Source organism: Ascaphus truei, chromosome 15 (assembly GCF_040206685.1).
Source record: "Ascaphus truei isolate aAscTru1 chromosome 15, aAscTru1.hap1, whole genome shotgun sequence".
NCBI classification, from domain to species: Eukaryota; Metazoa; Chordata; class Amphibia; order Anura; family Ascaphidae; genus Ascaphus; species Ascaphus truei.
Genome location: NC_134497.1, coordinates 48,669,597 through 48,697,506, shown reverse-complemented (window position 1 = coordinate 48,697,506; position 27,910 = coordinate 48,669,597). Strand labels below are relative to the sequence as shown.

The window sequence follows — 27,910 nt, the reverse complement described above, 5'->3', positions numbered from 1 at the left end:
CCCTCACCCCACCCCATGCCTTCACCTTCCCCTCCCCCCCGCCCCTGCCTTCGCCTTCCCCGCCCCCGGCATTCGCCTTCCACTCCCCCGCCCCTGCCTTCGCCTTCCCCGCCCCCGGCATTCGCCTTCCCCGCCGCCGGCATTCGCCTTCCACTCCCCCGCCCCTGCCTTCGCCTTCCCCGCCCCCTGCCTTCGCCTTCCCCGCCCCCGGCATTCGCCTTCCACTCCCCCGCCCCTGCCTTTGCCTTCCCCCGCCCCTGCCTTCGCTTTCCCCTTCCCCTGCCTTTGCTTTCCCCTTCCCCCGCCCCTGCCTTCGCCTTCCCCTCCCCCCGCCCCTGCCTTTGCCTTCCCCTCCCACCACCCCTGCCTTCCCCTCCCCCCGCCCCTGCCTTCACCTTCCTCTCCCCCCCGCCCCCGCCTTCCCCTCCCCCACCCCTGCCTTCCCCTCCCCCGCCCCTGCTTTCCCACCTGCCCCTGCCTTCCCCTCCCCCTGCCTTCGCCTTCCCCTCCCCCCTGCCCCTGCCTTCACCTTCCCCCCTGCCCCTGCCTTCGCCTTCCCCTCCCTCCCGCCCCTGCCTTCGCCTTCCCCTCCCCCCTGCCCCTGCCTTCACCTTCCTCTCCCCGCCCTGCCTTCGCCTTCCCCTCCCCCCGCCCCTTCCTTCGCCTTCCCCCGCCCCTGCCTTCACCTTCGCCTTCCACTCCCCCCGCCCCTGCCTTCGCTTTCCCCCGCCCCTGCCTTTGCCTTCCCCTTCCCATGCCTTTGCTTTCCCATTCCCACCGCCCCTGCCTTCGCCTTCCCCTCCCCCGCCCCTGCCTTCCCTTCCCCCGCCTTCGCCTTCCCCTCCCTCCGCCCCTGCCTTCCCCTCCCCCACCTCTGCTTTCCCCCCCACCCCTGCCTTCCCCTCCCCATGCCTTCGCCTTCCCCTCCCCCTTGCCCCTGCCTTCGCCTTCCCCCCGCCCCTGCCTTCGCCTTCCCCTCCCTCCCGCCCCTGCCTTCGCCTTCCCCTTCCCCCCGCCTTCACCTTCCTCTCCCCGCCCTGCCTTCGCCTTCCCCTCCCCCCGCCCTTGCCTTCGCCTTCCCCCGCCCCTGCCTTCACATTTGCCTTCCACTCCCCCCGCCCCTGCCTTAGCTTTCCCACGCCCCTGCCTTCGCCTTCCCCTTCCCATGCCTTTGCTTTCCCATTCCCACCGCCCCTGCCTTCGCCTTCCCCTCCCCCTGCCTTCGCCTTCCCCTCCCTCCCGCCCCTGCCTTCGCCTTCCCCTCCTGCCCCTGCCTTCGCCTTCCCCTCCCTCCCGCCCCTGCCTTCGCCTTCCCCTCCCCCCCACCCCCTGCCTCCCCCCTGGTTTCCCCCCCCCGCCCCCTGCCTTCCCCCGCCCCCTGTCTTCCCTGGCTCTGCTCACATGCTGCTGTTTCATTTCTCCGCTCGCGCTGAAGGAGGAAAAAAACAAAACCGGAGGGGTGTACATGTTGCTGCAGGAGATTACCCGCCTCCGGCTCCCTGTGCAGCACTTTCCCTCCTCCCCTGCCTCTGTGACCAGCCCTTTCCCTCTTTTCCCTCCTCCCCCACCTCTCTGACCAGCCTTTTTCCCCTGCCTCTCTGAGCAGCGCCCTCCCCTGCCGCGCCCGTCAGGCAGCGCAGAGCATGCCTCGGCTTGCGCATCCCTCTCGGGAGCTCCCCCTTGATTGGCTGGCATCTGCCTCGGGGGCAGTGGCGGCGTCCGCCTAAGGGGAGCGGCGGTGGTGGTGTCCGCCTCGTGGGGAGCGGCGCCGTCTGCCTCGGGGGAGCGGCGCCGTCCGCCTCGGGGGGGGGGGGGGAGGCGGCACTCGCGTGGCACTCACGTCACACAGGCAGGTGGAAGTGCTGCCAAGGAGGAGGACAAGGGGAGAGAGGAGAGCCCCGGGCAGGTAATTACAGCGGGGGCCCCTGGGAGATCAAACCCTCAGTACCTATCTCATATGCGACATCCCTTGTGTGTGAGTGTGTGTGTGTGTCTGTGAGTGTGTCTGTGAGTGTGTGTGTCTGTGAGTGTGTGTGTCTGTGAGTGTGTGTGTCTGTGAGTGTGTGTATCTGTGAGTGTGTGTTTGTGAGTGTGTGTGTGTCTGTGAGTGTGTCTGTGAGTGTGTGTGTCTGAGTGTGTGTGTCTGTGAGAGTGTGTGTCTGTGAGAGTGTGTGTCTGTGAGTGTGAGTTAATACACCCACCCACCCAAGTGTCAAGTCACCCACCCAAGTGTCAAGTCTAGTGTCAAGTCACCCACCCACCCAAGTGTCAAGTCACCCACCCAAGTGTCAAGTCAAAACCAAGTGTCAAGTCACTGAAAGTGTCAAGACAAAAGTGTCAAGTCACCCACCCACGCGTCAAGTCAAAACCAAGTGTCAAGTCACTGAGTCCCCCACCCACCCAAGTGTCATGTTACCCACCCACCAAATCCCACCCAAGTGTCAAGTCACCCACCCAAACCAAAAAGTGTCAAGTCATCCCCTCACCCAAGTGTCAAGTCACCCACCCATCCAAGTGTCAAGTCATCCACTCACGTGTCAAGTCACCCACCCACCCAAGTGTCAAGTCACCCACCCAGTCAAGTCACCCACCCACCCAGTCACCCTCTTTCTGTGTCTCTGCCCGCCTCTGTCTGTCTCTGCCCGTCTCTGTCTGTCTCTGCCTGCCTCTGCCTCTCTCTCTCTGCCCACCTCTGCCTCTCTCTCTGCCTCACTCTCACCACCCCTCTCTCATCGCCCCTCTCTCACTGCCCCTCTCTCTGTCACCCCACACTCTTTCTCTGTCTGTCACCCCCACACTCTCTCTCTGTCTGTGACCCCCACACTCTCCATCTCTGTCTGTCACCCCCACACTCTCTCTCTCTGTCTGTCACCCCCACATTTTCTCTCACTCTCTGTCTGTCACCCCCACAATCTGTCTGTCACCCCCACACTCTCTCTGTCTGTCACCCCCACACACTCTCTCTCTCTCTGTCTGTCACCCCCACACACAATCTCTCTCTGTCACCTCCACACACACTCTCTCTCTGTCACCCCCACACACACTCTCTCTCTCTGTCACCCCCACACACACACTCTCTCTCTCTTTCACCCCACACACACACTCTATCTCTCTCTCTGTCACCCACACTTTCTCACACTCTGGATCTGGAAATCTTATTTACCCTGTATATCTTAACTGTCCTATACCTACACCGAAATAACCTATACTGCTTTCTTCCAGATATGACTCTGGAGCTTCACACAGGAGACATCGGAATCCCCCCTAACCCAGAAGACAGGTAGGGAACACCTTCCCTCCAACATATAACATTGAGGGAATGAGGGTACCTGGACATTGTGGGACTGCGGATCAGGTAAGATCCTATCTGAGATTGCTGCTTTAGATATTGTGAAGCGTCGGCATGAAACTAGTCATTCACATCTGGCTTTTTTTTCTAAATCCGACATTTACACACACATACACACACATACACGCATACACACACGTAACAAGGACTAATTGTAGTATAATGTAATACAATAAATAAATTTATGTCAAAAACAAATGTTGTTCTTACTAGGAATTTATTCAATTAAATTTTTTTTTAAAAGCGGGGCGAGACTAGGGCGGGGTTGGGGGCGGGACTAGGTGGCGAGTAGATTGTTTTGTTCAGCGAGTAGATTTTTGGGTTATTTGTCAACCACTGTGTATATATATATATATACAACAAAAAAACCCCTGAGGAAGGTCCTGCCTAGGACCGAAACGTTGGGTTTATAGTGTGCTGTTTTGTAACTGCTAATACATGTCTTTTTGCTTTATCTGAGTATTGCTGCTTTTGTGCCTTCTCTTATGGGAAGACAGGGTTTATATATATATATATATATATATATATATATATATATATATATATATATATACCCAAAAAGTAGCTTCGAAAAACGTAAAAACATATATATATATATGCTCATGTATATGAAATGTATGCTTATTTGCATGTCATTTCCCAGAATCCCTTGCTGCAGTGGAAGTGCTGTGTGCTGGGTGATAATGGTGAAAGACAGGGTTGCAGACCTGTCTAAGACATGCAAATGAATATACAGGAATATTTACAGTTGCTTTATGCTTTACTGTGGAGGGGTTTTAGTCACTTTTTTTACCCACCATAACCTTAATAAGTGTGGTGATTACCGACTCTTATCTCATTTGAACAAATGCCAGCAACCAACCTCACACTGATGATACCCATCAAGGTTGAAACATGTCTGTGAGTGGGTTTACTGGCTTTGCATCTCCCAAGCCCTTGCTTAAAAGCTGTGTTTAAAGCAGCATGCATTGGCTAAGGGTTGCTCATGTAATGTGAGCATGAGATAAAAAGTGGCACTGTATGCTCATTTGCATGTCATTTCCCAGAATCCCTTGCTGCAGTGGAAGTGCTGTGTGCTGGGTGATAATGGTGAAAGACAGGGTTGCAGACCTGTCTAAGACATGCAAAGGAAAATTTACAGTTGCTTTATGCTTTACTGTGGAGGGTTTTAGTCACTTTTTTTACCCCCCATAACCTTAATAATATATATATATATATATATATATATATATATATATATATATATATATATGCAAATATAGCTGTATGCTCATCTGCATGTCTTAGGCAGGTCTGCAACCCCGCCTTTCCCCATTATCACCCAGCATACAGCACTTCCACTGCAGCAAGGGATTCTGGGAAATGACATGCAAATGAGCACACAGTGTCACTTTTTGCCTCAATAACCATTTTTAACATGGTTCCCTATAGGCTTAAGCTTGCTGCATGGTCACAGCTTTGAGCACAGCCAGGGTTAAGGTGCATACCCAGAAAACCACCCACAGACAGCTTTTTTTTTTTTTTGTAGCCCGGGTGGTGAAAAAGTGATTCCACCTCAAAAACCGTGCTCGTGGTCAAGTGAGACCAGGTGCGCTCCACATGTGACAGTCTTCTCCGAAGAGTAGGCTAGTCCGGTTCCATGACGTCTTCCTCCGAAGAGTCCAACGTCCTTCTCGTTCCCTCCTAGTGCAGCAGGCGCCGCAGGAGGGTCCAAGTCTTTAGGGATTTCAGCGTACGCCTACTTTCCCACCGTAGTCTTTTCCCGAAGGAGGGGTATGACCACCGACCAGCACTTAGTCTTCTCGCTCTCCGAAGAAAGAAGGGTGACTATAACCCGACACCAACAAACAAAAAAAAGTTCATAGTGCAAGTGCTCCTGTGCGCTGTGTGATGCAGTGCAGGAAGTGCTCTGACAGACGACACAAAAAAGTGTGCACGAGTGCACGCCCGGCCCTTTGCAAGGCCAGGCGGGTGAAAAAAATATTGGCTTGTCCCCTCAGCGGAAGGCAATAAGGGGGGCCAAAGTGCGGGAAAAATAGGGGACGGTGCAAAATCATCAGTGCAGACCAAGTGCTCTTAAGTGGAGGCCGCCGCCCAAACAGCCATCCACAGTGCAGCAAGTGATACTCCCCAGGGGTTCCAAGCCTGGGGTGCAAGATTAAAAATGCCCGGGCTACTTTGCATCCGCCTCCTCAGCCTATGACCAGAGGACCAAGTGATGCAAATAGGGCCATCCTTCACAGGACAGACCCTACACTTGATCTTAGCCAAAAGGCCGAGAAGCGATGAGCAGCTGTCTGTGGGTGGTTTTCTGGGTATGCACCTTAACCCTGGCTGTGCTCAAAGCTGTGACCATGCAGCAAGCTTAAGCCTATAGGGAACCATGTTAAAAATGGTTATTGAGGCACAAAGTGACACTGTGTGCTCATTTGCATGTCATTTCCCAGAATCCCTTGCTGCAGTGGAAGTGCTGTATGCTGGGTGATAATGGGGAAAGGCGGGGTTGCAAACCTGCCTAAGACATGCAGATGAGCATACAGCTATATTTGCATATTTGCTTTCCTGTGGAGGGTTTTTGTCACTTTTTTTACTCACCATAACTTAACTCAGTATTATGTTATATATATATATATATATATATATATATATATATATATATATATATATATATATATATATATATATATATATATATTTTATCTATTTTATCTATTTTATCTATTTTATCTATTTTATCTATTTTATCTGTTACTGTATTTACAGGTCCAAATCCTATTTGAAGTTAGGACATAGTATTATTAGTTAATTGATTTTGTACTGCTTTGTTTTAATACGTTTTTTTTATGTGACTTTTCATGTGTTTTGTTATTTGTTATCTGTTTTGTTATCTGTATGTGTAGCATTGTAGTCTGTCGGCCATTTTGTTTGTTTACATCTGTATCGGTTGTAGTAAGTTTTGGAGCTGATTGGCTGAATTCAGACCAATCACAACCATAGTATCAGTATTTTTTAGCAAGGAAGCATCTAACACATCATTAGTGACGCACACAAAATGCGTAGGGTTTAAAAGTCACAGGTAATTGCAAGAGCAGCACATGCAGCTTTCAGGCTTGGTGATCCATCTCCTTATCCAGCAGTGAAAGGCTCTTCTCCCCGACGTCCACCCCCACACCTAGCATGGTCCAGGGAGCGCACGGAAGCACAGGAGTACATCTGCAGGTGTCCCTCTGCAGCGGAGAGCTTGTTGCAGTTTCTATTCAAGTTGGATTTGCCTGCTTACTCACTATTTGTTGTGAGTAGGATTCTGTTTTTTCTGACTGGACTAGCTGCATCACGGATCTCTATTTGTTCAATTTTATTGTTAACTTTTTAATAAATTAGCTTAACCATTTATAGCCATATATTTGTTTTATAGTCTGTTGCTTTTTTGTTTATTGTATGTTTGTCTGTTAGTTTCATGTTGTTTGTATGTTTTGTCATTTGTTATGTATTTTTTTCAAGCAGTACAGTATACACTATGAATTTCTTTTGTGCTTAAATCCCACATATCGTGAGACGCATCTCCATGGATTCATCAAGTTGGCCTAGAGGTGCAAGATTGGACTTTTACCTTAAGTCTATTCTCCATCCAGATGTTCATTTGGACATTCTATGGACATTTTGTAAAGCACCGGTTCGTATTTGTTGTATGAGAACCAGTACTCTCATGGATTTTCCAATAAAAGTGGTTATTAATTGAAGTGATCAACGTTTCAGTCCCACAGACCATTTTTAGGAGGTCCATCAACAATGTAGAGAAACACAGAATTTGATGGCAGATAAGAACCACTTAGTCCCCCTACTCTGCTGGGGTCAACTTTTGAACCTTTCTAAAGATCCACAAGTGGGGCCAAAATGTCTAATGAAAAAAACCTTTTGTTGAAAAGTCCACAAGAGTGATTGTACATTATGTGCTGAACATCTGAATCCTTCCAGCCCACCAAGCACCCATGGCATTTTTACTGGATTCGTGCGAGTGCACCTTCCCTGTCTTCTAGTCATCTTTTGTCCACACCAGCTCCTTACTAATCTCAAAGAAGATCAAAAGGCTCCTTGTTGTTAGTGGTGCAATTTTGCACTTACCTAAAAATAAATGTATGGGAGTCAATCTTTTCCCCAAATCGTGATCCATTAAGATTCCCAGAGTTTCCAACCACAGCACAGGCCCGACATGGCCGGTTATCTTGTTCTTCGTACGGATTCCCGGTAGGTATAACTTTAAACACCTGCTCAAGAACCTCAGGCATATGACTTGCATTGTTTTTTGCTTGGAGTCGCTACAGGGATATACAGAGGGAAGTAAAGATTGGACCACTCGCACCCTTTCAAAAGTGTGCTCATTGACTATAACTTGAAGGAACCAAGAACAATTAAACATTAAACCATATATATTAGAAAAAACATTCATATAAATAATCATGTAATTTATAAATTCACAAGTGTTTTAAAGAGGCAACCCAAGCAGCTTCATTTTTAAATAAATATATATTTTTATTTTAATATATGCCGCCGTTGATTATCTTTATTGAAAACTAATTACCTAAGTTGCCGATTGATTTGTTCTCCCGTGATCGATCAGCAAAGATCCTGCTTCCCAGGGTGCACTAAATGGCTGCCTTCCAGTTTCAAATCAATCATTCCGTCAGTGTAACTCAGGAGCTACAATGTAATCTTATATTACTAAGGTAGCATTGCCTATTGTTACAGTTTGCAGCTCAAACTGTTGGGAATATTGGCAACAAATGATCACAAACAGGAAAGTGTTGCACAGGCACTGCTGGGGAGGTTGGCTAAAGCCTGCTATAGAAATCAAAAGATGCTCAGTATATTAAAACCAATTAAAAATGTAATTGACTTGAATTAAAAAAATAATAAATATTAATAAGTATTATCAAATACTATAGAACTGATTTATTAAAAAAAACACACATGTAGGATATTGCTTGGATTGCTTCTTTAAAGAGGTGAGTTTTTAAAATGCTTAAAGCTGGCCGTGAGTCTGATGGTCGTTGGGAATTCCATAGATAGGGAGCAGCATGGGAGATGTCGTAGGCAGGAGTGAGAGGAGGTTATATGAGAGAAGGAAAGCCGTAGGTCATTGGCAGAACCAAGGGGGCCTTTAGTATTTGGAGATGAGTGCTGAGATGTAAGCAGAGCTGTATTTTAAATGTAATTCTAGAGGACATGGGACGTCAGTGTAGGGATTTGCATAGTGGTGCAGCAGGTGAAGAGTAGCGAGTGAGGCGCAGGAGTCTGGCAGCATCATTTTGGATGGATTGGAGTGGGGACAGCCGGATGAGGGCAATGCCAACTCGGAGGAAGTTGCATAAGTTGAGATGGGACATGTTGAGCGAGTGAATAAAAATTTGGGTTGACATGAATGCAGAGTTATTTATGGTGAGAATATGGGTGTAGGGGTGACAGTGGTAGGGGGAAAAGATTAAGGGGCCTATTCAGTAAACTTCGATAAGTGACTTATCGACGGTTAAGTGCACTTTCCAAGCGATATTGCATGTGTAGCTATTCAGAAAGCTACGATAACATGGCAAAATCGCTTGGAAATGGCTTGTTCCCGTTAGCGCTCTCGCTCAGACATGCCGTACGGTAGCTCAAAAAATGGCCAAGCTCACATTTTTTAAAGTTACTGCTATTCAGGTAGCTTCTATATGCACATCGATCCATAACCTTGCATATTCAGATCTCACCACCTGAAGGGTGGAGATCTCGGAACCGCGATGTGCATATGAAGGAGAAAATTACATTTTTAGTATATAGGATTGAATCCGGGGGGTTCTGGAGCTGACCCGCATTCATTTCAGCTGCGGAGATCCCTGGCTTCAATCCTAGGTAATAAAAATAAAATTAGGCATTCAAGCCATCTTCTCCCTCAGATGCTTTTTCCATTGTTCAGGGGCAGTACAGTCTCCGAAGTCAAGCATATCTGGGGTCAACTTACCCCTGTCAGTCCTGTTCTACCAGGCTGGGCCCATTACTTTGGCACTCTACAGGTGGGCCATCACAGTGACTCTTCGTACCAGCACATCATGGGCGGTCTCATTTATTACTTCCACTACAGCCCTTTCCATTTTCTTCATGGGTACGAACAGTACGCCACTCTTTACCAACAGCACTCCTTGGTATCCTCTGTGAGAGGACTATCATAACAGTGGGCCCTTCTATGTCCCGTAGAAGGGGCACTTTTCCATTTATCTGCTGTATACTGTTGGGGTCTCACTAATGTGGACTTTGAAAATAAATGGAAGGAAGCGCTTAATATTTGTTCTTTTTCACTTATGGATTTAATTATTCAGTTAAAAACAAATGAGAAGCAGCTTCTAGACAAAGAGATACACATTCTCCAAAAACATCTATGTCAATATATCACCATGGAGGGGTTTGATGAATTAGATGAGATTCTTTCAAACAATATTGAATCGATGGAAAAAGAAATAATGATAAAGAAACAGATAAAATTTGAAAGGGACAAACAAGATTATATTCACAACCAGGTATATGGAAATCAATACCTCTCAAGAGATTTAATTCTTCAACCCCACAAAAACGTACAGAAGGGAAACAACATCAAAAATCCATACTAAAGAAAAACATCTCATTTTCTAATCAAACAAGTGGGGAATCTGATTTCTCAGATAATGAAGGTTTACTCCATGCCACAACATCACAGTATACTGATAACCAGGATCGCAAATACAGGAATGAGGCCAGGGGAGTCCCAAGGAAATTTGGTCAAACTGGCTCAGATGCTAGTACAAGCTGGGACTATGAAACCAAATTTTTTTGGGGTCTGCAAAAAAAGGGAACGTATAAACATACAAGGAGAGGCAAGAAAAGAAAGCAAAAGAAATCCGCAGAAAAGGAAAAAGAACTCCTAATTGAGGACACCGGTATCATCAATTTGTCCGACATTCCTCTCACACAGGCCGAAATTTTGGTTTTAAACAAGGGCCTAAAATTTGCTCCCGACTCTAGGTTCAAATTATTTGACACCATTGTAGACCTTCATACGTATATTCGAAAGTTAACTCTCAAACATTTTTTTTTTTTGGAGAAGGGGGGTGATAAGGATGCTCAAAGTGGAAATGTACAGGAAGATTCTTATGAAGTAGGTGGACAAATTCCACAAGAATATATTAGTTCAGGTACAGGGAATCGAAGCACCGCAATCACCTCCTTCTCCTTTAGAGAGCAGTGTTGTTTACAAGGCTTGAATTCTTTGTTGGATGATAATGAGGGGAATGACAATGTGGATATTTCCAATGTGTTGGGTAGACAGCCATCAGGGTTTAAGAACAAATCAGTATTTTTCCCTACGCATATGAAAGGTCACCATTTAATGACATTCGAGAAACTGGTTGAGAGAGACCTGACTTTGCTAGCTAGGGGATACACGTTCGATGTGTCTCCCCTACATAGCAGACACACATCTCACCAGTATGGAAAAAGATGCCTTACAATCTTTAAAATCCAATAATTCCCTAATAATTAAGGGGGCAGACAAAGGGGGAGCCATTGTGGTTCAGAGTAGAATTCAGTATCTTGATGAAGCCCTTTGTCAGTTATCAGATAAATCAGCCTACTCTGTACTACGTGGCGATCCCACTGTTTCATTTCTAAAACAGCTAAGGTCCCTCCTAGATGAAGGATCCCTTTTGGGGATCCTTGATCAAAACTAGTGGGAATTTCTCTATCAACCATATCCCGTCATACCTATATTTCACAATCTCCCAAAGATCCATAAGACTTTGGTCTCCCCTCCAGGGATGCCAATAGTCTCTAGTATAGGATCTTTAGGAGATGGTGTCTCTAGATATGTTGACCATTACCTACAAAATTTTGTCAGGTCTTTGCCGTCATATATCAGAGACAGCAGTGATCTTTTGGAACAATTAACATCCGTGAATTGGCAACAGGGTTACATCTTGGTCACACTAGATGTAACCTCTTTGTATACCACTATAGCACACAATCATGGGATGGCAGCTGGTAGGTTTTATTTGGAACACTCCACTCTTTCTCTCACACAAAGTACGTTTATTTTAGATTGTATTCACTTTTTACTTACGCAATTATTTTTTGTTTGATGGGGCTTTCTATCTCCAAAAACGTGGAACCGCTATGGGGACAAGTTTTGCTCCTTCATGCGCCAACCTGTTTCTAGGTTGGTTGGAATCGTCCACGTGTTTGGAGATGGAAACTTTTATCGACACTTTATCACACTCAATAGGCGTTATATAGATGACCTTATTTTTATTTGGGAAGGGGATGTGGACACTTTATTATTGTTTATAGATTATTTAAATCACAATGTTTTAAATCTTAAATTCACTTCCACCTTTGATTTTCACTATATACAATATCTGGATTTACTTTTATTTATTGATATGGATATGACAATCAGTTCAGATGTTTATAGAAAAGTTCATTCATGTAACACTTTTTTAAGGGCGGACAGCTGCCATCCCAGGCCCCTTTTGAAAGGGATCCCAAAAGGACATCTAATAAGGTTGAAACGGATTTGTTCCAGTAATGAAGATTTTCACAAACAATCAAATGATCTGTTACAGTATTTAGGTTTGAAGAAAGAGGTTATTCCTCATTAGATTTACAAAGATCACTGAATTAAGTAATATGTATGAATAGAGAGAATATGTTGAACAAACAAAGAGAAAGGAATGATCCTATCAGTAAATGGGATGAAAGACACCCAATGTTTATTACTCAATGTAACAGGGGACTTATCCCTGTTCAATAATGTGCCTCTAATCCAGCAGTGTGGTGGTTAACTGCTGGTAGACAATTAACCAACATCACCTGGCTGATTACAGGTGTAAGAAAAAGCCTGCCTCTGAGACAGGAGAGATTCTTCCTGAGCTCACACGTGTGCTGAGCTGACCCAGGAAGCAGAAAGAGCAGGGAATTCCTTAGTCTCACACGTGACGTGGGGCTGAACCAAGGAAAGACTGCACTGTCTTGAGCTGCAGAGATCTGCACGCTGCCAGCAAGACACAGGGAACAATACTTCTAAACCTGGATCCTGACATTGCCTTATCGCACAAGGGTGTGGACACCAGAAGAACAGAGAAGCCTTCCCCTACAACTACAAGAGACAGATAAGACTTTTCTTATAAGACTGTTATCTATGTCTATATATATAAATGTCTCTATGATTTGGGCTGGTGAATCGCTGGGCTAACCATGCAGTTAAAGAGAGCTGGACTGCAAGTGTAGATATACTCCAAAGTTGAGCAGGATTTGTTTGGCTCACTATTTTTCATATGTTTTGCTGTGTTTAAAGCGACAGGCGTAATGAAGCCTTATTTTAATTTCACCTTAAAACAATCTCCATTGCGTACCTCTGCATATGTCCTCTTACATATGGTGTCAGAAGTTGGGATGAGAAGTGGCCCTTGAAGTTAAAAGGGGCCCGGAGACTTCCTGTGAAACAAAAATTGTGCTTTTTACCTGCATGCAGTCTTGCAAACAGCCTGAGCAACAAAAACAAAGATTCACCTGCAGCAGAGATCAGAATGAAAGGGATACACATCCAGGCAGGAAATCTACACTGCACTGAAGCAAGCCACAAAACCACAGATGGACTCTTTTCCCCAATCCCAAGAGGAGAGAGACTGCTGAAGCAGGTAAACCTTACTTGCCTATCACAATAATGTGTAATATGGTTGTTGATAAAGGGGCTTTGCCTTCCAGCCATAGTCAGGGTTCAAGAAGTGAGTTAGCGCTCCAGAGGAGCTAGGTTTTGTTTATTCGTCACAAAAAAAATTGCGCTGAAGCAGTGAATACAGATGGTGATCCACGAGCAGTACTGATTCTGGAAGTAAAGGCTGCCACATCGCATAGGACTACCAGCTGTGAATGAAGTATATGCAGAAAAGTGTGAAAGTTGATGCAAGACTGTGCTGAAGCAGTGAAACTTTTACAGACGGTGACCGATGCAAGGTACTGATTCTGGAAGAAAATGGTGTGAGGCTAATGCCTCTGCTGAAGCAAGGAAATGGGCGGCTAGCAAGCATTGTATTTAAAGAAATAGTGCCCCAATAGCTCAAGGTGAAGAACACAACTGTGTGGGGAAAAGAAAAAAAAACCCCAGGGAATTTAAAATGGCCGCCCAGCTGAAGTCAAATACAGACTCTGCAAAAATGGGGATGAAAATGTGTTCCTGGTGTAAAGAACCCCACCACACGGAGCAGTGTCCCTTCAGGCCTTATTCAGCCGATGAGAGTGAATGCATGCACAGTATTGCTAATATTGTAAAACTTACCAAATGGAAGAAAAAGTCTACAGAGATGCCTGTGAGAGCTGCGACCTCTACAAGCAAAATATGCCCATCTGTAGGTCTACCACAATTTGGGGTTCTAGCAAAAACAGTGGCAACAGCTGCAATATCGCCTCCTGAGGTCAGGAAGAAAAGTACACCTGGTCGCCCCAAAATGGAATACAAGATGCGGCGTTCCTGTAATGAACCCTACCCCACGGAAGAGTGGCCCTTCCTGTCCGATAAGGAGGAAGACATCTCTTACGGGGAACCCGAACCGAATCACACCCACAAAACACCCCAAGAATGGTGGGGGTGCCTGAACTCGGTACGAACCGAAAAGACCGCTCTCTATGATGACGAATGTGATCGGCAGGAGGAATAGCGGGAACAGCAGATCACTGAATATTTACACCACCTAACGCAACTGCAAGGAAAACATGGCGGATACAGTGAAGCTGCTGAAGTTTCAAATAAAGACGGAGACCCCAGTATCCCTGATGGGACGGAGTCGTCAAAAACAAAAAGGCAGAAAAAGAAAAAGGGGTCTTCACTTACCGTGGAAGGAACAGACATATCTGCAGATCCCTCGGAGGAAAAGGGGGTCCGAGATGCCCTGCAACCTAGAGAAAATGGAAAATTCATCCCGCGGATGACCGAATATCCAGAGGGCCCAAGGCAGAAGTCGTGTACCCCCAAAAAATGTCTGTCCTGTGCTAATAGTGAGAAACCCTCAACCAACCATACCAGGGAAGCGGAGCTGGAACCAATGAGTGACGATCCCTTGACCAGCCCTGAAGATGCCCTGAAAATTGCCAGGCGTGACTGTGATCTGCTCCGGGAACAATTGAAACTGGAGAGGGAAGATAATGCTGAGCTACAGAAGACTGTTCTCGCAATGTACTCTGAATCCGGGACCGACTTGGAGGATCTAAGGACAGATCTAGATACAGCAAACGCTACTATTACCGCCATGGATGAAAAACAGAGCAAATCTGATAGACTGATTGCTAATCTGAAGCAGAAATATGAGGATGCACTGAAGGAGATTACAGTCTTTCAGCAAGAGGTTCGCAGGTGCCATAGAGAGGTGGAAGTCTCTCAGAATGAGGTTCACACTCTCCTCATAGAACTGAATGCCTCACACCAGGAGGTCAACAGTGTCCGGACTGAGGTGGACATATTCCAGAAAGAGGTTCATACTCTCCGCACAGCACTGGATGCCTCACACCACGAGATTGGGCAGCTGCCGTACAAAACTGGAAGTCTCTAAAAAGGAACTTCACGGTCTCGCTGAGGAGCTGGGCAATTCTAAAAAAAACTATTGTCAATCTTAATATAGATCTCAAAGTCTCTCAGAAGGAGCTTCAGACCCTCAACCTAGAGATGGAAGTCTCACGCCAGGAGACAGTCAGTCTCCAAGCAGAGGTGCAAAAATGGAAAACGGACTACAAGGAGGCCCTGAATATTACAGAGACTGTAAAAAAAGATTATTTAAGACTAGAAAAAGAAAATTCTGAGTTGACAGACCACGTCTATAGAAAGAATGAAAAGTTCCACGAGCTGGAAAAAATAAAGAAACTACTGGAAGGTGAAAAGGTTGAAACAGAGCACCGACTGCAGAACCAACTACAAGGTCTACATACTGTACACACCTCCAGAATGCCGAGGGGAAGCAGCGAACTCTGCATGAAGAAAATCTGCAGGCTGCTAAAGAGGTACAAGCACTGCAGGAACGTCTGAATACCCAATGTATCCCACAGAGCAGTATGAGGAGCTAAAGGCCACGCTGCATGTCACCAGAGCATCGTTGGAGGCGGAGCTTCGATACCAGGTGACTCTGTATGAGAGGGAGCGTGAGAAGGCCCAGAAACTGGAGCAAGAGCTGGAGAGACAGAGAGTCTGTTTTATCCCCTTGAGTCAGTACACCAAGGAGAAAACAGATGCAGCGGCAACCTTGAAGACAAAAATTACGGAGCTCCAGAATATGAAGGAGACATTGATACAAACTCAGAGAAAGCAAAGTGCGCAGATAAATTCCCTGAGAAGAGACTTGCAAGATGCACTCAAAAAACAGGGATCTCTCATGGATGAGATTACAGTACTACAAGGACAAGTATTGACCCTGACCAAGTGTCAGTATCCCACAGCCACAAAAACCCAAAGAAAAAAGGGTACAGTGAGAGCTGGGAACACCGCTCACCTAAAAAACAAGGTTGCAAAGTCTAAACCACCTAAGCAAGCACTAGCTAAACCTTCAGCAGCCCAACAGGCAACACAAAAAGGTATACGTGCCGAATCAAAACCAGAAAAATCCTTAGATGGTGAAGCTGAGAAGATAGGACGTTCCCTGGAAAGGGAGGTGGAAGTGCAACTCAATCCCAAAGAAGCTGAACTGGCAACTCCATTGAGTGAAGGAAGTGCAGAAAGACAGCTTCAATGGCGGACAACTCAAAGGGCTAATCCTAACTGCTCTACAACTGTCGCCATACAGTTTATCTACAAAAAGAGGAGCGTCTAATGCAAGGGAAATCTCATGACCACGCACTCAGAAAGAAGACGATACTTGGGAAAAGTCCTCCTCGAGCGACTGAGGAGTGCTGAGCTCCAGCACCTTCGGGAGGAGACACAAATAAACTGGAGAAAGGGCTCCAATCCCAGCAGGACTGAGGGTTCTCTTCCTCTATCTACTCTCATTTAAGGCACAGAAAGATCTCGAATGAGAGTGGAAGGATGGGCTTTGGCCGTGGCAAGCCTGAGCTTCCCACAAACAGGGGACGTATGTAACAGGGGACTTATCCCTCTTCAATGTGCCTCTAATCCAGCAGTGTGGTGGTTAACTGCTGGTAGACAATTTACCAACACCACCAGGCTGATTACAGGTGTCAGAAAAAGCCTGTCTCTGAGACAGGAAGAGAGATTCTTCCTGAGCTCACACGTGAGCTGACCCAGGAAGCAGAAAGAGCAGGGAATTCCTTAGTCTCACACGTGACGTGGGGCTGAACCAAGGAAAGACTGCACTTTCTTGAGCTGCAGAGATCTGAACCCTGCCAACAGACACAGGGAACAATACTACTAAACCTGGATCCTAACATTGCCTTATCGCACAAGGGTGTGGACACCAGGAGAACAGAGAAGCCTTCCCCTACAACTACAGGAATCAGATAAGACTTTTCTTATGACTGTTATCTATGTCTATATATATAAATGTCTCTATGATTTGGGCTGGCGAATCGCTGGGCTAACCACACAGTTAAAAAGAGCTGGACTGCAAGTGTAGATATACTCCAAAGTGGAGCAGGATTTGTTTGGCTCACTATTTTTCATATGTTTTGCTGTGTTTAAAGCAACAGGCGCAATAAAGCCTTATTTTAATTTCACCTTAAAACAGTCTCCAATGCGTACCTCTTCACATATCCTCTTACACTCAACATAATGCACAAGTAAACTTAATCAAAAACATAGTAAGGAAACATTGGGGAGTGTTATCAGCAGATCCCTTACTGAAACAGATTCATGCAGATGGTCCTCGCTTTGTGTTCAAAAAAGCTAAAACAATAGCAAATTATGTTTCCAAAAGTCTTTTTTCATCAACAAATAGTTCACAAAGTAGTCACCTACCAAAGGGTAGCTACAAATGTTTAAAATGTGTCTCATGTAAGCACATGAATCAGGGATCCACATTCCCCTCTTTTGTCACAGGACAACAATTCCCGGTACGGTCATTCATTAATTGTAATACCGCATTCACAGTTTACTTGTTGAACTGGGGGTGCGGTAAACAGTATGTTGGTCGTACAACTAGAGCATTAAAAGCACGAATAAGAGAACATCTTAGATTAATTAGAATAGGTGATCTTGTTCACCCAGTGGCCCAACATTTGACTAATTGTGAATTGGGAAGTTTAAACAACTTTTCCTACATGGGAATTGAACATGTGCCATGTCCCGTGAGAGGTGTTAATAGGTTGGAATTGTTGGACAAGAGAGAATTATTTTGGATATTCACACTCAATACCAGAATACCTATTGGTCTTAATCATGATTGGGACTTAGGTCCATTCCTGCATTAGTTTATCCGAATGATAACTTTTTCTCAAAACTCTTTTCCCTAAAAACAATTTCCATGTTTTACCATCCTTAGAGTTGAAATAGCCTTGAATTATGTGTCATTGTACTGGTTAACGAGGACAGGATTACGTGTCTATGTAATTATTATAAGAATTCATCATTCAAAGTTAATTTCTGTCTTCATCTGGTTTGATACTTCAGGATAGGTCATCTTGGGGTATGTGCCTCTTTATTGAAAAAAATCCACAGTTCAGACACTAATACATATAATACATATGCTTTTGTTCCCAATGTCTTACATAAAATATATATAAAAAAGGGGTCTAATTTGGAAATAAATAAAGGACTTTTGAAATTATATATCTGAATGTTAACTACCACTTGGGCAATAAGCATAGTATCACTAGGTGTGGAATTTCTGTTTTAAATATATGCGAAAGGGTTTATTACTTATAAAGTGTTATATGTATATAAGCATGCAGAATATATTAATTCTGACATTCTCTTTGTCCTCCTTGTTGTTGTGGACATCCAACACATAAATCCACATAATGTAAATGAGCAGGGTTATTATGACATATTCAAAGCAAATATAGAATATCATTGGTATGTTTGTGTATTTCCTTTTTGTTATAATTAGTTTGTTTGCTCATAGAAGGATGCGCTTATCTTATTTGTTTTTTTAATTATGTGGTTGTTTATAATAGGTTTGTAGTCACTATTTTTAATTTTAATTCCATATATGTTCCTTTTATTATGTAATAGATCATATAGGTTTGTCTTTTCACTGTCCGGGTTTCAATATTTGGTTTTCTGTGTTAGTTTGTCAATATGTTCAATAAAGTTTCATTGCATTGAATCCCTGCTCGAGCGCGCTGACGTCACTGCCCAGGAGTACGCGAATCACTTTCAGGAAGTGAACGGAGCGGTGAATTTGTCGCGAATGACCAGGTATTTAAGAAACTCGGTAAGTAATTTTAATTATGCACCTTGAGAAAGAGCGGAAGCTCGAAAAGCGTTGGTGGGGGCCCCTGGGCTCCGTTATGTAGTTGTTGCCTGAGTATCCAATAAATCATTTTTTATATGGGGTGCACACTCTCTTTGCCATTATTTTTCTAATGGATGTAAGCTGTGCTCCAAGTTTCCTGAGATCAACTTAATGTTGGGGGTAACCTAATTGGACATGGGCCTTTCCATCTGACCTCCCCGAGGGGCCCCTCACCCTGGGCCATGGCTCTCTTCTCTATTCTTTGGTAGGCCTTCAAACACAATGGATGTATAGTCAAGAGGTCCGACCATAGCCGCTCCCACCTACGGTCTGACACCATTTTGCTAGCTGCCCAAAATATTGGGATTGGTCCCAATAATGGCTCCAGTCTTCTCCTTACTTCGGACATATTAAAGGCAACCACCATCAGTGGTCCTGATACTCCCATAATCTTCTTTGGGAATTCCAGTTTCACCACTACATATGCCAAGTATGGATAGCTGGCAACACTGAGACCCCACACGACAAGCCTCTCCATCGGCTATAACGGACGGTGCTTCAGGTGTTTATCGTACTATAGCTTAAAGATAATTAATACTTGGGATCCACTATCCAAAAGGATTTCACATTTCTTTCCCTCTATCTTTGCTTCCACTTGGGGTAAGGAGGCCTTTAGGCAGGTGGGATCGTTCTGGTCTGTTAGCAGGGATAGTCTTTGCAAAGCCTTGCTTCATGTGGTTCTCAGTATGCTTCTTCACTCAGTCCTTTTTTTTTTAGTTTCACTGGTTAGACTCTTAATCACATATTGCAGATTTTCTTGTTTTCTACAATGCTTGGCATAGTGTCCCCTCTGCCACATCTATAGCAGAAGTCAAAGCTAGTGTCCATCAGAGTAGGGGGTCATCTTGTATTCATCTCCCTTCTACAGGGTTTTTCTCTCATGGGAGTACTCCTGGGCCTTTCCCCTGTATCGGCCCGAGCGTTCTCTCTAGGGTATAAGTGCAGTGGGTGGAAGTGCTTGGCCACAATGGTTGGTAGGAGCAATAGTGGGTGTGGGACAGTGGCCATGAGTGTAGGCTATTTACATGCTTAATTTAGGATGTGAGGTTTGGTTTTGACTTAAAAGGTGAGAAGAGAAGGTGCTTTTAGTATAACGAGTGTGGTGGAGTTCCACAAGTAAGGGGCAGTGAGGGAAAAAGATTTAAGGTGAGAGAGGGAGCAGTAGATGTGAAATGGGTGGAAAGGAGACAGTTATGAGTAGAGCGCAGGAGACGAGCAAGGGCATAACGAGAGATCAAATAACGTGAAGTTTAGGCTATTCTAATGAGGTATAGAACGGCTGTTGTGTTTGCATAAAATTACCTTTGAGGATAGACATTAACCTCTAGGAACATAATGTTCCTTCTTAATTTATGAAACGCTCGTTATGAGCCCTGACTTAACAAGCAGAGGAACAGCATCTCTCTCTCTCTGCTACAACGGCCCTTACATAACTTCAAAACCCACAGTCCCAACAACAGCAATACAAGAAAGTCTAGGTGGATTCTGGGGCTCAAGAATGTAAATATATTTTAAAATACTGAAAGAGGTAGTCCTGTCCAAACAAAAAATGAAAGCTTGATTGTAGGGGATGAATTGATTTATGGGCTAATGATTTGGAGATAGCATTGGTCCTAATAAACTCTCCCTGAGAGTGAACTCCCAGGAAATTTAGATAATGCAGAATAATACTCCTAAACCCTTCATACATATGTATAACAATCCCCCTTAATCTCTCCAATTGAAATCCAGTGTTGAAGGAGAAAAACTTACTTATTTGATGATGTTTCTCTCTGCTGCTTCTGGTGGAAGGGTAGGATCCTCTGGTGTGCGGTCTGCTGATTTGGCACAGAAGTAGGTAGAGTTTGCGTCGCACTACCAAGACAAAAACGAGGTAGAGAGGGTAACTACAAAAATAGTTTATTTGATAATAAAAAAGGGGCAAAAATGGGCCAACATGTTTCGTGCTGTAAGCGCTTTGTCAAGGACCTTTTATGATCAAATAACCTATTTTTGGAGTTACCCTCTCTACCTCGTTTTTGTCTTGGTGGTGCAACGCAACTATCTACCTACTTCTTCTCCAACAACAGCAATACCAGGACCCAGAGCTTTGCATATATATATATACAGAATGGCAGCACCCACTGAAAGAAAGGCCTCAGCAGGGGCAAGTTTGGTGCATGGTAAAGGGTAAATAGTTATAGTCTGTAAGGATCCCTACAGATCCAATATACTGGATCAGCACGAAGGATTATCACATATACGCCCGACATTTCAGTTGGTTCCCTGAAGAAGGCCCCCCTGGGGACCGAAACATCAGACATATGTGGCCATTTCAGACCCAAGAAACCACTTTTATGTGATTATCTCTCATGCTGTGCCGGTATATTGGATCTCTAGGGATCCTCACAGACTAAGTATATATACTATATATATATATACACATATACTATATATACTAAAAGGGGGATCAATAGCTGTTAAAAAATTGTGGTGCTCGGTGTAGTACTGAGGTCTGACACTAGATATGCTTCCATATACTCTTCATACACTCTGGGTTTCCTTACCAGCCACCAGTTCTGTACATGGTTGGGAATCACTTGGTCCTTTCCCACCAGCATCGGCTCTATCATCGCATTGAAACGCTGTTGAAACCACTCTGTGCTACTCTTCTCCGGTTTGCAGCGGCCGCACATACACTCCTGAACGGCCAACGTCCTCCCAGGCTCGTACTCCGTGACGAAAGAGAGGTAGATCAGGAAGACCACCGCGCAGAGCGCCGGCGCGATCCAGGCTGTCCTTTTATGTTGGAGAATTCGCCAGCAGCCGCGCTTACAATGCATGGTTCAGTATAGAGCAGGGGGTCTCTGTGCGGCCCGTGGTTCCCCGTCAGTCACCAACAATGTTAGCAGTAGCACAAACGCCTTCAAAAACTCACTGCAGACATCTCTTTCCTGCAGTTCATGGCTTTTCTACAATGGCCGGCATGTAAAATCCCTGATTTTCTGGCTTTTTTATATTCCTTTATTTTAAAAACAATGATACAACAACTTATGCGCGTTTGAAGACACGAACGTCGATTAAAAAAAACAAAAGAAGTCGGCTGAATTAGATGTGTGTCCTTTTTCCTACTCACTGCCGTATGTGTAACGTTGTGTATTTGAAAGCTCATGCTAGGGAAATCTGAGTGCAGGAGAAGGATGGTAGGGTGCTCCAGAACACGTGGTATTTTGTAGACAGCGATCCAGCAAAAACAGAATAGCAGGGTAGACGGAAAGCCTTGGCTGGAATTTGTACTGTCCCGTACCACAAATACTGTATACACAGAGCTAATTACGGATGGCGGATACTACTACTGATATCACTGTGATAAGGAGAGCGTTTGAAAACCTTTGCTATAGAGGATCACAGATTCTCCTTGTATCCTGTCTTGAATTTATTTGATTTCCTCTGTATATCATTTCTTGGCATTCAAATTGTTGTTCCCAAATGTTGACTGTGCCAGAGTATTCTTTGCAGATAACATTATTTATTCTTTGAAGTATCCTCAGAAATCATATACTTAGTTACTGTCCAGAAAAAGTATCATTTTTCTTAATTTAGTAATAGCCATTTTCTAGAATATAGCATGTTTGTAGAATGTATTGAAAAAAATGGCAAGCAAATACGGAGCTTTTCAGTAAATACTGTAAAAAAAAAAAAGGATAAACATCAGGAAGAAAAATGTGTTTTTAAATCCGGTTTCTCAAATTGTGCTGTTTACTGTTTTTTCTTTGTAAAATATAGAATAATCCATAGTAGTGATGAACCAGATTCCTTTGTAATCGAGTTTCAGAATCTGCAAGAGACAATTGCAATGGATTCCTGTTTTCTGTTTTCTCTGTGTTTTGAATTTGCAGCTGTTATTTTCTTAGCATGTCTGAAAAACAGGTGTGAACAGACAATTAATGCTTAAAGAATATAATCATTAAACCTTGAAGAGATGGATCCCTCCTAGGGGCAAAGTGTACTAATGGCAGTGACATGGTTAAGGGGTCAGTCCCTCCTAGGGGCAAAGTGTACTAATGGCAGTGACATGGTTAAGGGGTCAGTCCCTCCTAGGGGCAAAGTGTACTAATGGCAGTGACATGGTTAAGGGGTCAGTCCCTCCTATGGACAAAGTGTACTAATGGCAGTGACATGGTTAAGGGGTCACAGCTGGGTGATTTGTCTTTTTCTTTTGTTACCCAAATTTGACACCTATAAGTATTTTTAAATTATTGTTTAAAGTCAGTTTGTGAGCACGCTAAGCTGCGACTTAGGAGAGGTTTGATTTCTTCCGGCTGCTCCCTTTAGCCTGATGTCACTGTGTGTTCAACAAGAGTTTGCACGGGAGAGCCTCTCTCCCCCCCTACCCTTATCTTTACTGGCTCTGTGATAAGGACAGGGTGGGCTAAGAGAAGAAAACAGTTGATTGACAAACACTCCCTAATTAAGAGGCCCAGAAAAAATGCAATTGGTAATTAATTGTAAAAAAAAATAAAAAAATAGAAGTAACCAAATATTTGCTATTAGAACAATTAGGTTTGTTTGAGAAAGTCAATAAGACGGTTAACATCCTTTATCAAAGACGTTTTTGGGAAGCTATGTGAGATTACACTGTTAAATCAATCACTTGTATGTATATCTTTATTTATATAGTGCCACAGTTGTAATTAGCGCCTTACAAGAGAGACAACGCAGGGAATTATAGTACAATAAGTGCAGCAATTAAGATCAGACAATAGGAAACTAAATCCCTGCCCCGCAGAGCTTACAATCTAAGTGGTATGATGATAAACTCCTCCAGCATCAGCCAGAGCAATAGCGAAGCACAGCCATGAAAAAAGGGTATGAGCGTAGGTGATGACTAAAAAAAGTTTAAGTGGTATGATGGGAACTTTACAGAGACAGCAGGTGAGGGAATAAGTGCAGTAGATGGCAGTGGTGACAGTAGGCATGAGTCCAGGCTAATGAAACGCTTCATTTAAGAGGTGAGTTTTAAGCTTGGTCTTAAAGGCGGGGAGAGAAGGTGCTTAGCATATACTGAGTGTGAGGACATTCCACAGGTAAGGGGCAGTGAGGGAAAGGGGTTTAAGGTGAGAGCAGTGGAGGTGTTAGGGGTGAGAAGGTGACAGTTATAAGTATAGCGATGGAGACGAGTGGGGGCAGAGCGAGAGATCAGAGCCGTTATGTAGGGAGGAGCAGATGAGGGGAGAGCGTTGAAGGTAAGGAGGAGGAGAACTTTGTGGGTGATCTGAAACATGATGAGCAGCCAGGAGAGGAATGAAGGAGATGAGCAGAGAAAGGGAAATTATTCTAGCAGCAGAATTTTTAATAGATTGCAAAGGAGAAAGTTGTGAGGTGGCAGACTTGGCAGACCTGGCAGTATGTTACAGTCATCCAGGCGGGGGAGGATAAGGGCATGCATTAGAGTTTTAGCTGTAGCATGACAGAGGAAAGGGTGGTTGTTAGCAATATTACGGAGGAAGAAGCGACTTAGCCATGCAGTGAATGTGAATGGAGAAGGAAAGGGAGGAGTCAAATGTCACTCTAAGGCCTCGGACATGGTCAAAAAGACCGTGCTGAGGCTCGCTGAGCCGCACTGAGGGGAAACATTATCCCTATCAGCGCGACTTTAGACGGCGCTTCCGCAGGCGTGCGGAGGCGTGTGAAAATGCAGGAGACAGGCAAGTTTAAATTGTGCCGCTCATGCAAGCTCAGGGCCGGTCACGTGACTGCCAGAAGCCAATGGCAGTCCGTGACGTCGGTGCCATGACTTGGCGCGCTAGCCCCACCTCCCGATCCGCCTACAGGCCCGCCTCCCGAAAGCCTCCCACCCGGCACACAAGCGCGCTCGCTAACGCTCATGCAGGGACTGAAAAAATCTCCTGCTTGAGCATGAGCGTCAGCGCTGCCCAGCGCCGCTCCCTGCACCATGTCCCGGGCCTAAGGCCGCGATTATAATGAGCGCGACAGTGCGTGCGATTTAGCGCGCAGTACGAACAAAGTGCTGTAGCTCTATTGGGCTGGCCATAGTGCCTGCAAGCGAGTGCGTGATGAAAAGCAACAGTGCGGACGATTTTTCAAAAGACAATTAATTTTGAACTTACATCCGCGTCACTTGAGCGGTTCAGCCAATGAGGGCGAACCAGCCTGGGGACTTGTCCGCCACGCCTCCCCATCACCTCCATCTAAGGCCCAGGACATAGTGAACTCAGCGTCGCTGAGCCGCGCTGAACAGATGCACAAAGCCCCTGCATCTGTTATCAGTGTGGCTATAGTTTCTCCCTCCGCATGCTTGCTGATGTGTGCGGAGGCTGAGAAACTTCCCCAAAACAGGCAAGTTGAAATTTGCCGTTCGGGGAAGCGGAGGAGCGGTCACGTGACCGCTCCCATCCAATGGGACTGCAGCCGGTCCGGCATTGTAACTACAGAGCCACCAGACCAGCAGAGGTGTGTATGTGTGTGTGTGTGATGTGTGTGTGTGATGTGTGCGCGTGTGTGATGTGTGTGTGTGATGCGTGCGTCTGCGTGCGTCTGCCTGCGTCTGCGTCTGCGTGCATCTGCGAGCGCGTGCGTCTGCGTTCGTCTGCATGCGTCTGTGTCTGCATGCGTCTGTGTCTGCGTGCATCTGTGTCTGCATGTGTCTGCGTGCGTCTGTGTCTGCATGCGTCTATGTCTGCGTGCGTCTGCGTGTGCGTGCGTCTGCGTGTGTGTGCGTGTGTTTGCGTGTGATGTATGTGTGTGAATATATTTATCAAAGTTGCACAATGTTAATAAATAATTTATTCTCACAACATGTCTTTTTTTTTAATTTTTAAAATATTATATAATATACACACACACACACACACTCACACACACACACACACACACACACACACACACACACACACACACACACACACACACACACACACACACACACACACACACACACACACACACGTTTTCCCAGTGACACACAAATACACAGACCACTTCAAAGTGACACACACACACTGACAGCTACCAAGTGACACACACCAAGCGCGCTTGCTGTCTCCTCTGTCAGGACAGCAAAAAGCTCCTGGTAGAGCGAGCGGCAGCAAAGTGTTTACTATGTCCCAGGCCTAAGTGCACCCATCGCTCGGGCGTCAGGTGCACGCGACTCCATGCACTCCGTTGCGCATGCGCCTACTATAATCTCTGTTTTAGGCAACATACTTTGGCGACAAGATAAATTGTAGAACCACTTACGGTAATGGAAAAATTGGATATTGGACCCGGTTTAGGGGGAAATGAGAAACTCAGTTTTAGCCATATTAAGTTGAGGGCGGCAGAGTGCCCTCCACGAGGCTATACAGGCAATCAGAGACTCGGGACAGGATTGCAGCCCCTCGCCCCTTCTATGCTAAAAAGTGAGGAATGGGATAATGTATCAACAATATATCAACTTCTATTCAATTACAGCAGCAATCCTGCCACAAATAGATTTATTTTTTAAGCTACCAGAACCATGGTCCCCCGACATCTGGGAACTATTTCAAAAAACAGGCTTTCTTCCAGTGACAAAAACCAGAGCGGAAATGACTCCGGTTTGATCAGATTCAGATACGTTAATATAAAGGACTAGACACAAAGTAAGTTATGGGGAGTACAAAAATGACAAAAATCCTCCACCGTACAGTGTACAGCAAATAAAACACCACGTTGTGAGCAAATTCACACATCTCAGACAGGTCTGCAAACCTGCCTTTCTCCATTATCTCTTAGCATACAATGCTTCCACTGCAGCTAGGGATTCTGGGTAATGACATGCAAATGAGTACTTAGTGTGTCACTCATTACCTATAAGCTTATGCCAGCTGTATTAAACAGCCAGAATGAGGTGAGGTGATGGGGGGGAGGGGGAGAGGTGGGGGTATATTTTATATGTGTTGGGGAGTTAGGGAGATGGGGGTATTTTTTAAATGTATTGGGGAGGTGGGTGTATATTTTATAATGTATTGGGGAGGTGGGTGTATATTTTATAATGTATTGGGGAGGTGGGTGTATATTTTATAATGTACTAGCTGAAGGGAGGGGAAGTGGAGTGAGGGGAGGTGAAGGGGGGTGAGGGGAGGTGAAGGCCGCTCACTCACTCACCCGTCCGCCGCTCACTCACCCGTCCGGCCGCTCACTCACCCGTCCGGCCGCTCACTCACCCGTCTGGCAGCTCCCACGTGGATCTGAGGCGGGAGGCAGCGTGTTGTGGCCGCTCCCCCGCTGTGTCCCGGGCGCGCGCTCGCTCGCTCCGCTGACTGTAGCGGCGCCGGGGGGGGGGGGGGGGGGGTGGAGGGGAAGTGAGTAAGGGGAGGTGAAGGGGGGTGAGGGGAGGTGAAGGCCGCTCACTCACCTGTCCGGCCGCTCCCTCACCCGTTTGGCAGCTCCCTCACCCGTCCGGCAGCTCCCTCACCCGTCCGGCAGCTCCCTCACCCGTCCGGCAGCTCCCACGTGGATCTGAGGCGGGAGGCAGCGTGTTGTGGCCTCTCCCCCGCTGTGTCCCGGGCGCTCGCTCCGCTCCCCCGCTGACTGTAGCGGCGCCGGGGGGGGGAGGTGAAAGCGCGGGAAACAGGGAGAGCCGGAGGAAGAGGCGGAGCCTCCGGGACCGGCAGGTAAGAGAGCGGGAGATGTGCTGCTAACACTGTGAGCCCCGCTAATGTATGTAACACCCCCCCTAGTGTGTGTGTGTGTGTGTTTCCTTCACTCTGCCTCAGGCCAATGAGAGGTGTGCGGGGGCGGGCAGGCCAAGGGAGCAATCTCATTGGCCTGGCCCAAGGTCCAATGAGTGAGATTGCCGCTAGGGACACGGGGAGGGACACAGGGAGACACATACAGACACGGACACATAGAACACTTTCAGAAATATATAGTATGATTGGGGAGGTGGTGGTATTTTTTATAATGTATTGGGGAGGTGGGGGCATATTTTATAATGTATTGGGGAGGTGGTGGTATATTTTATAATGTATTGGGGAGGTGGTGGTATATTTTATAATGTATTGGGGAGGTGGGGGTATATTTTATAATGTATTGGGGAGGTGGGGGTATATTTTATAATGTATTGGGGAGGTGGGGGTATATTTTATAA

At 45.8% G+C, this 27,910-nt stretch overlaps 1 protein-coding gene across 5 annotated transcripts in view; it reads right to left on the bottom strand.

Annotated features, from left to right (window-relative positions):
* Window positions 1-27,910, bottom strand: part of LOC142466928 (CMP-N-acetylneuraminate-beta-galactosamide-alpha-2,3-sialyltransferase 2-like) — a 129,558-nt gene that overhangs the window by 31,634 nt on the left and 70,014 nt on the right. For all 5 annotated transcript variants that reach the window (XM_075572573.1, XM_075572572.1, XM_075572570.1 and 2 more), the window contains 2 exons: window positions 21,345-22,696; window positions 7,472-7,665 (listed from right to left, as the gene is read on the bottom strand). In XM_075572573.1, coding sequence (XP_075428688.1) covers window positions 7,472-7,665; window positions 21,345-21,620 — 470 coding nt within the window. In that variant the 5' untranslated portion in view covers window positions 21,621-22,696. The remainder of the gene's footprint in view (window positions 1-7,471; window positions 7,666-21,344; window positions 22,697-27,910) is intronic.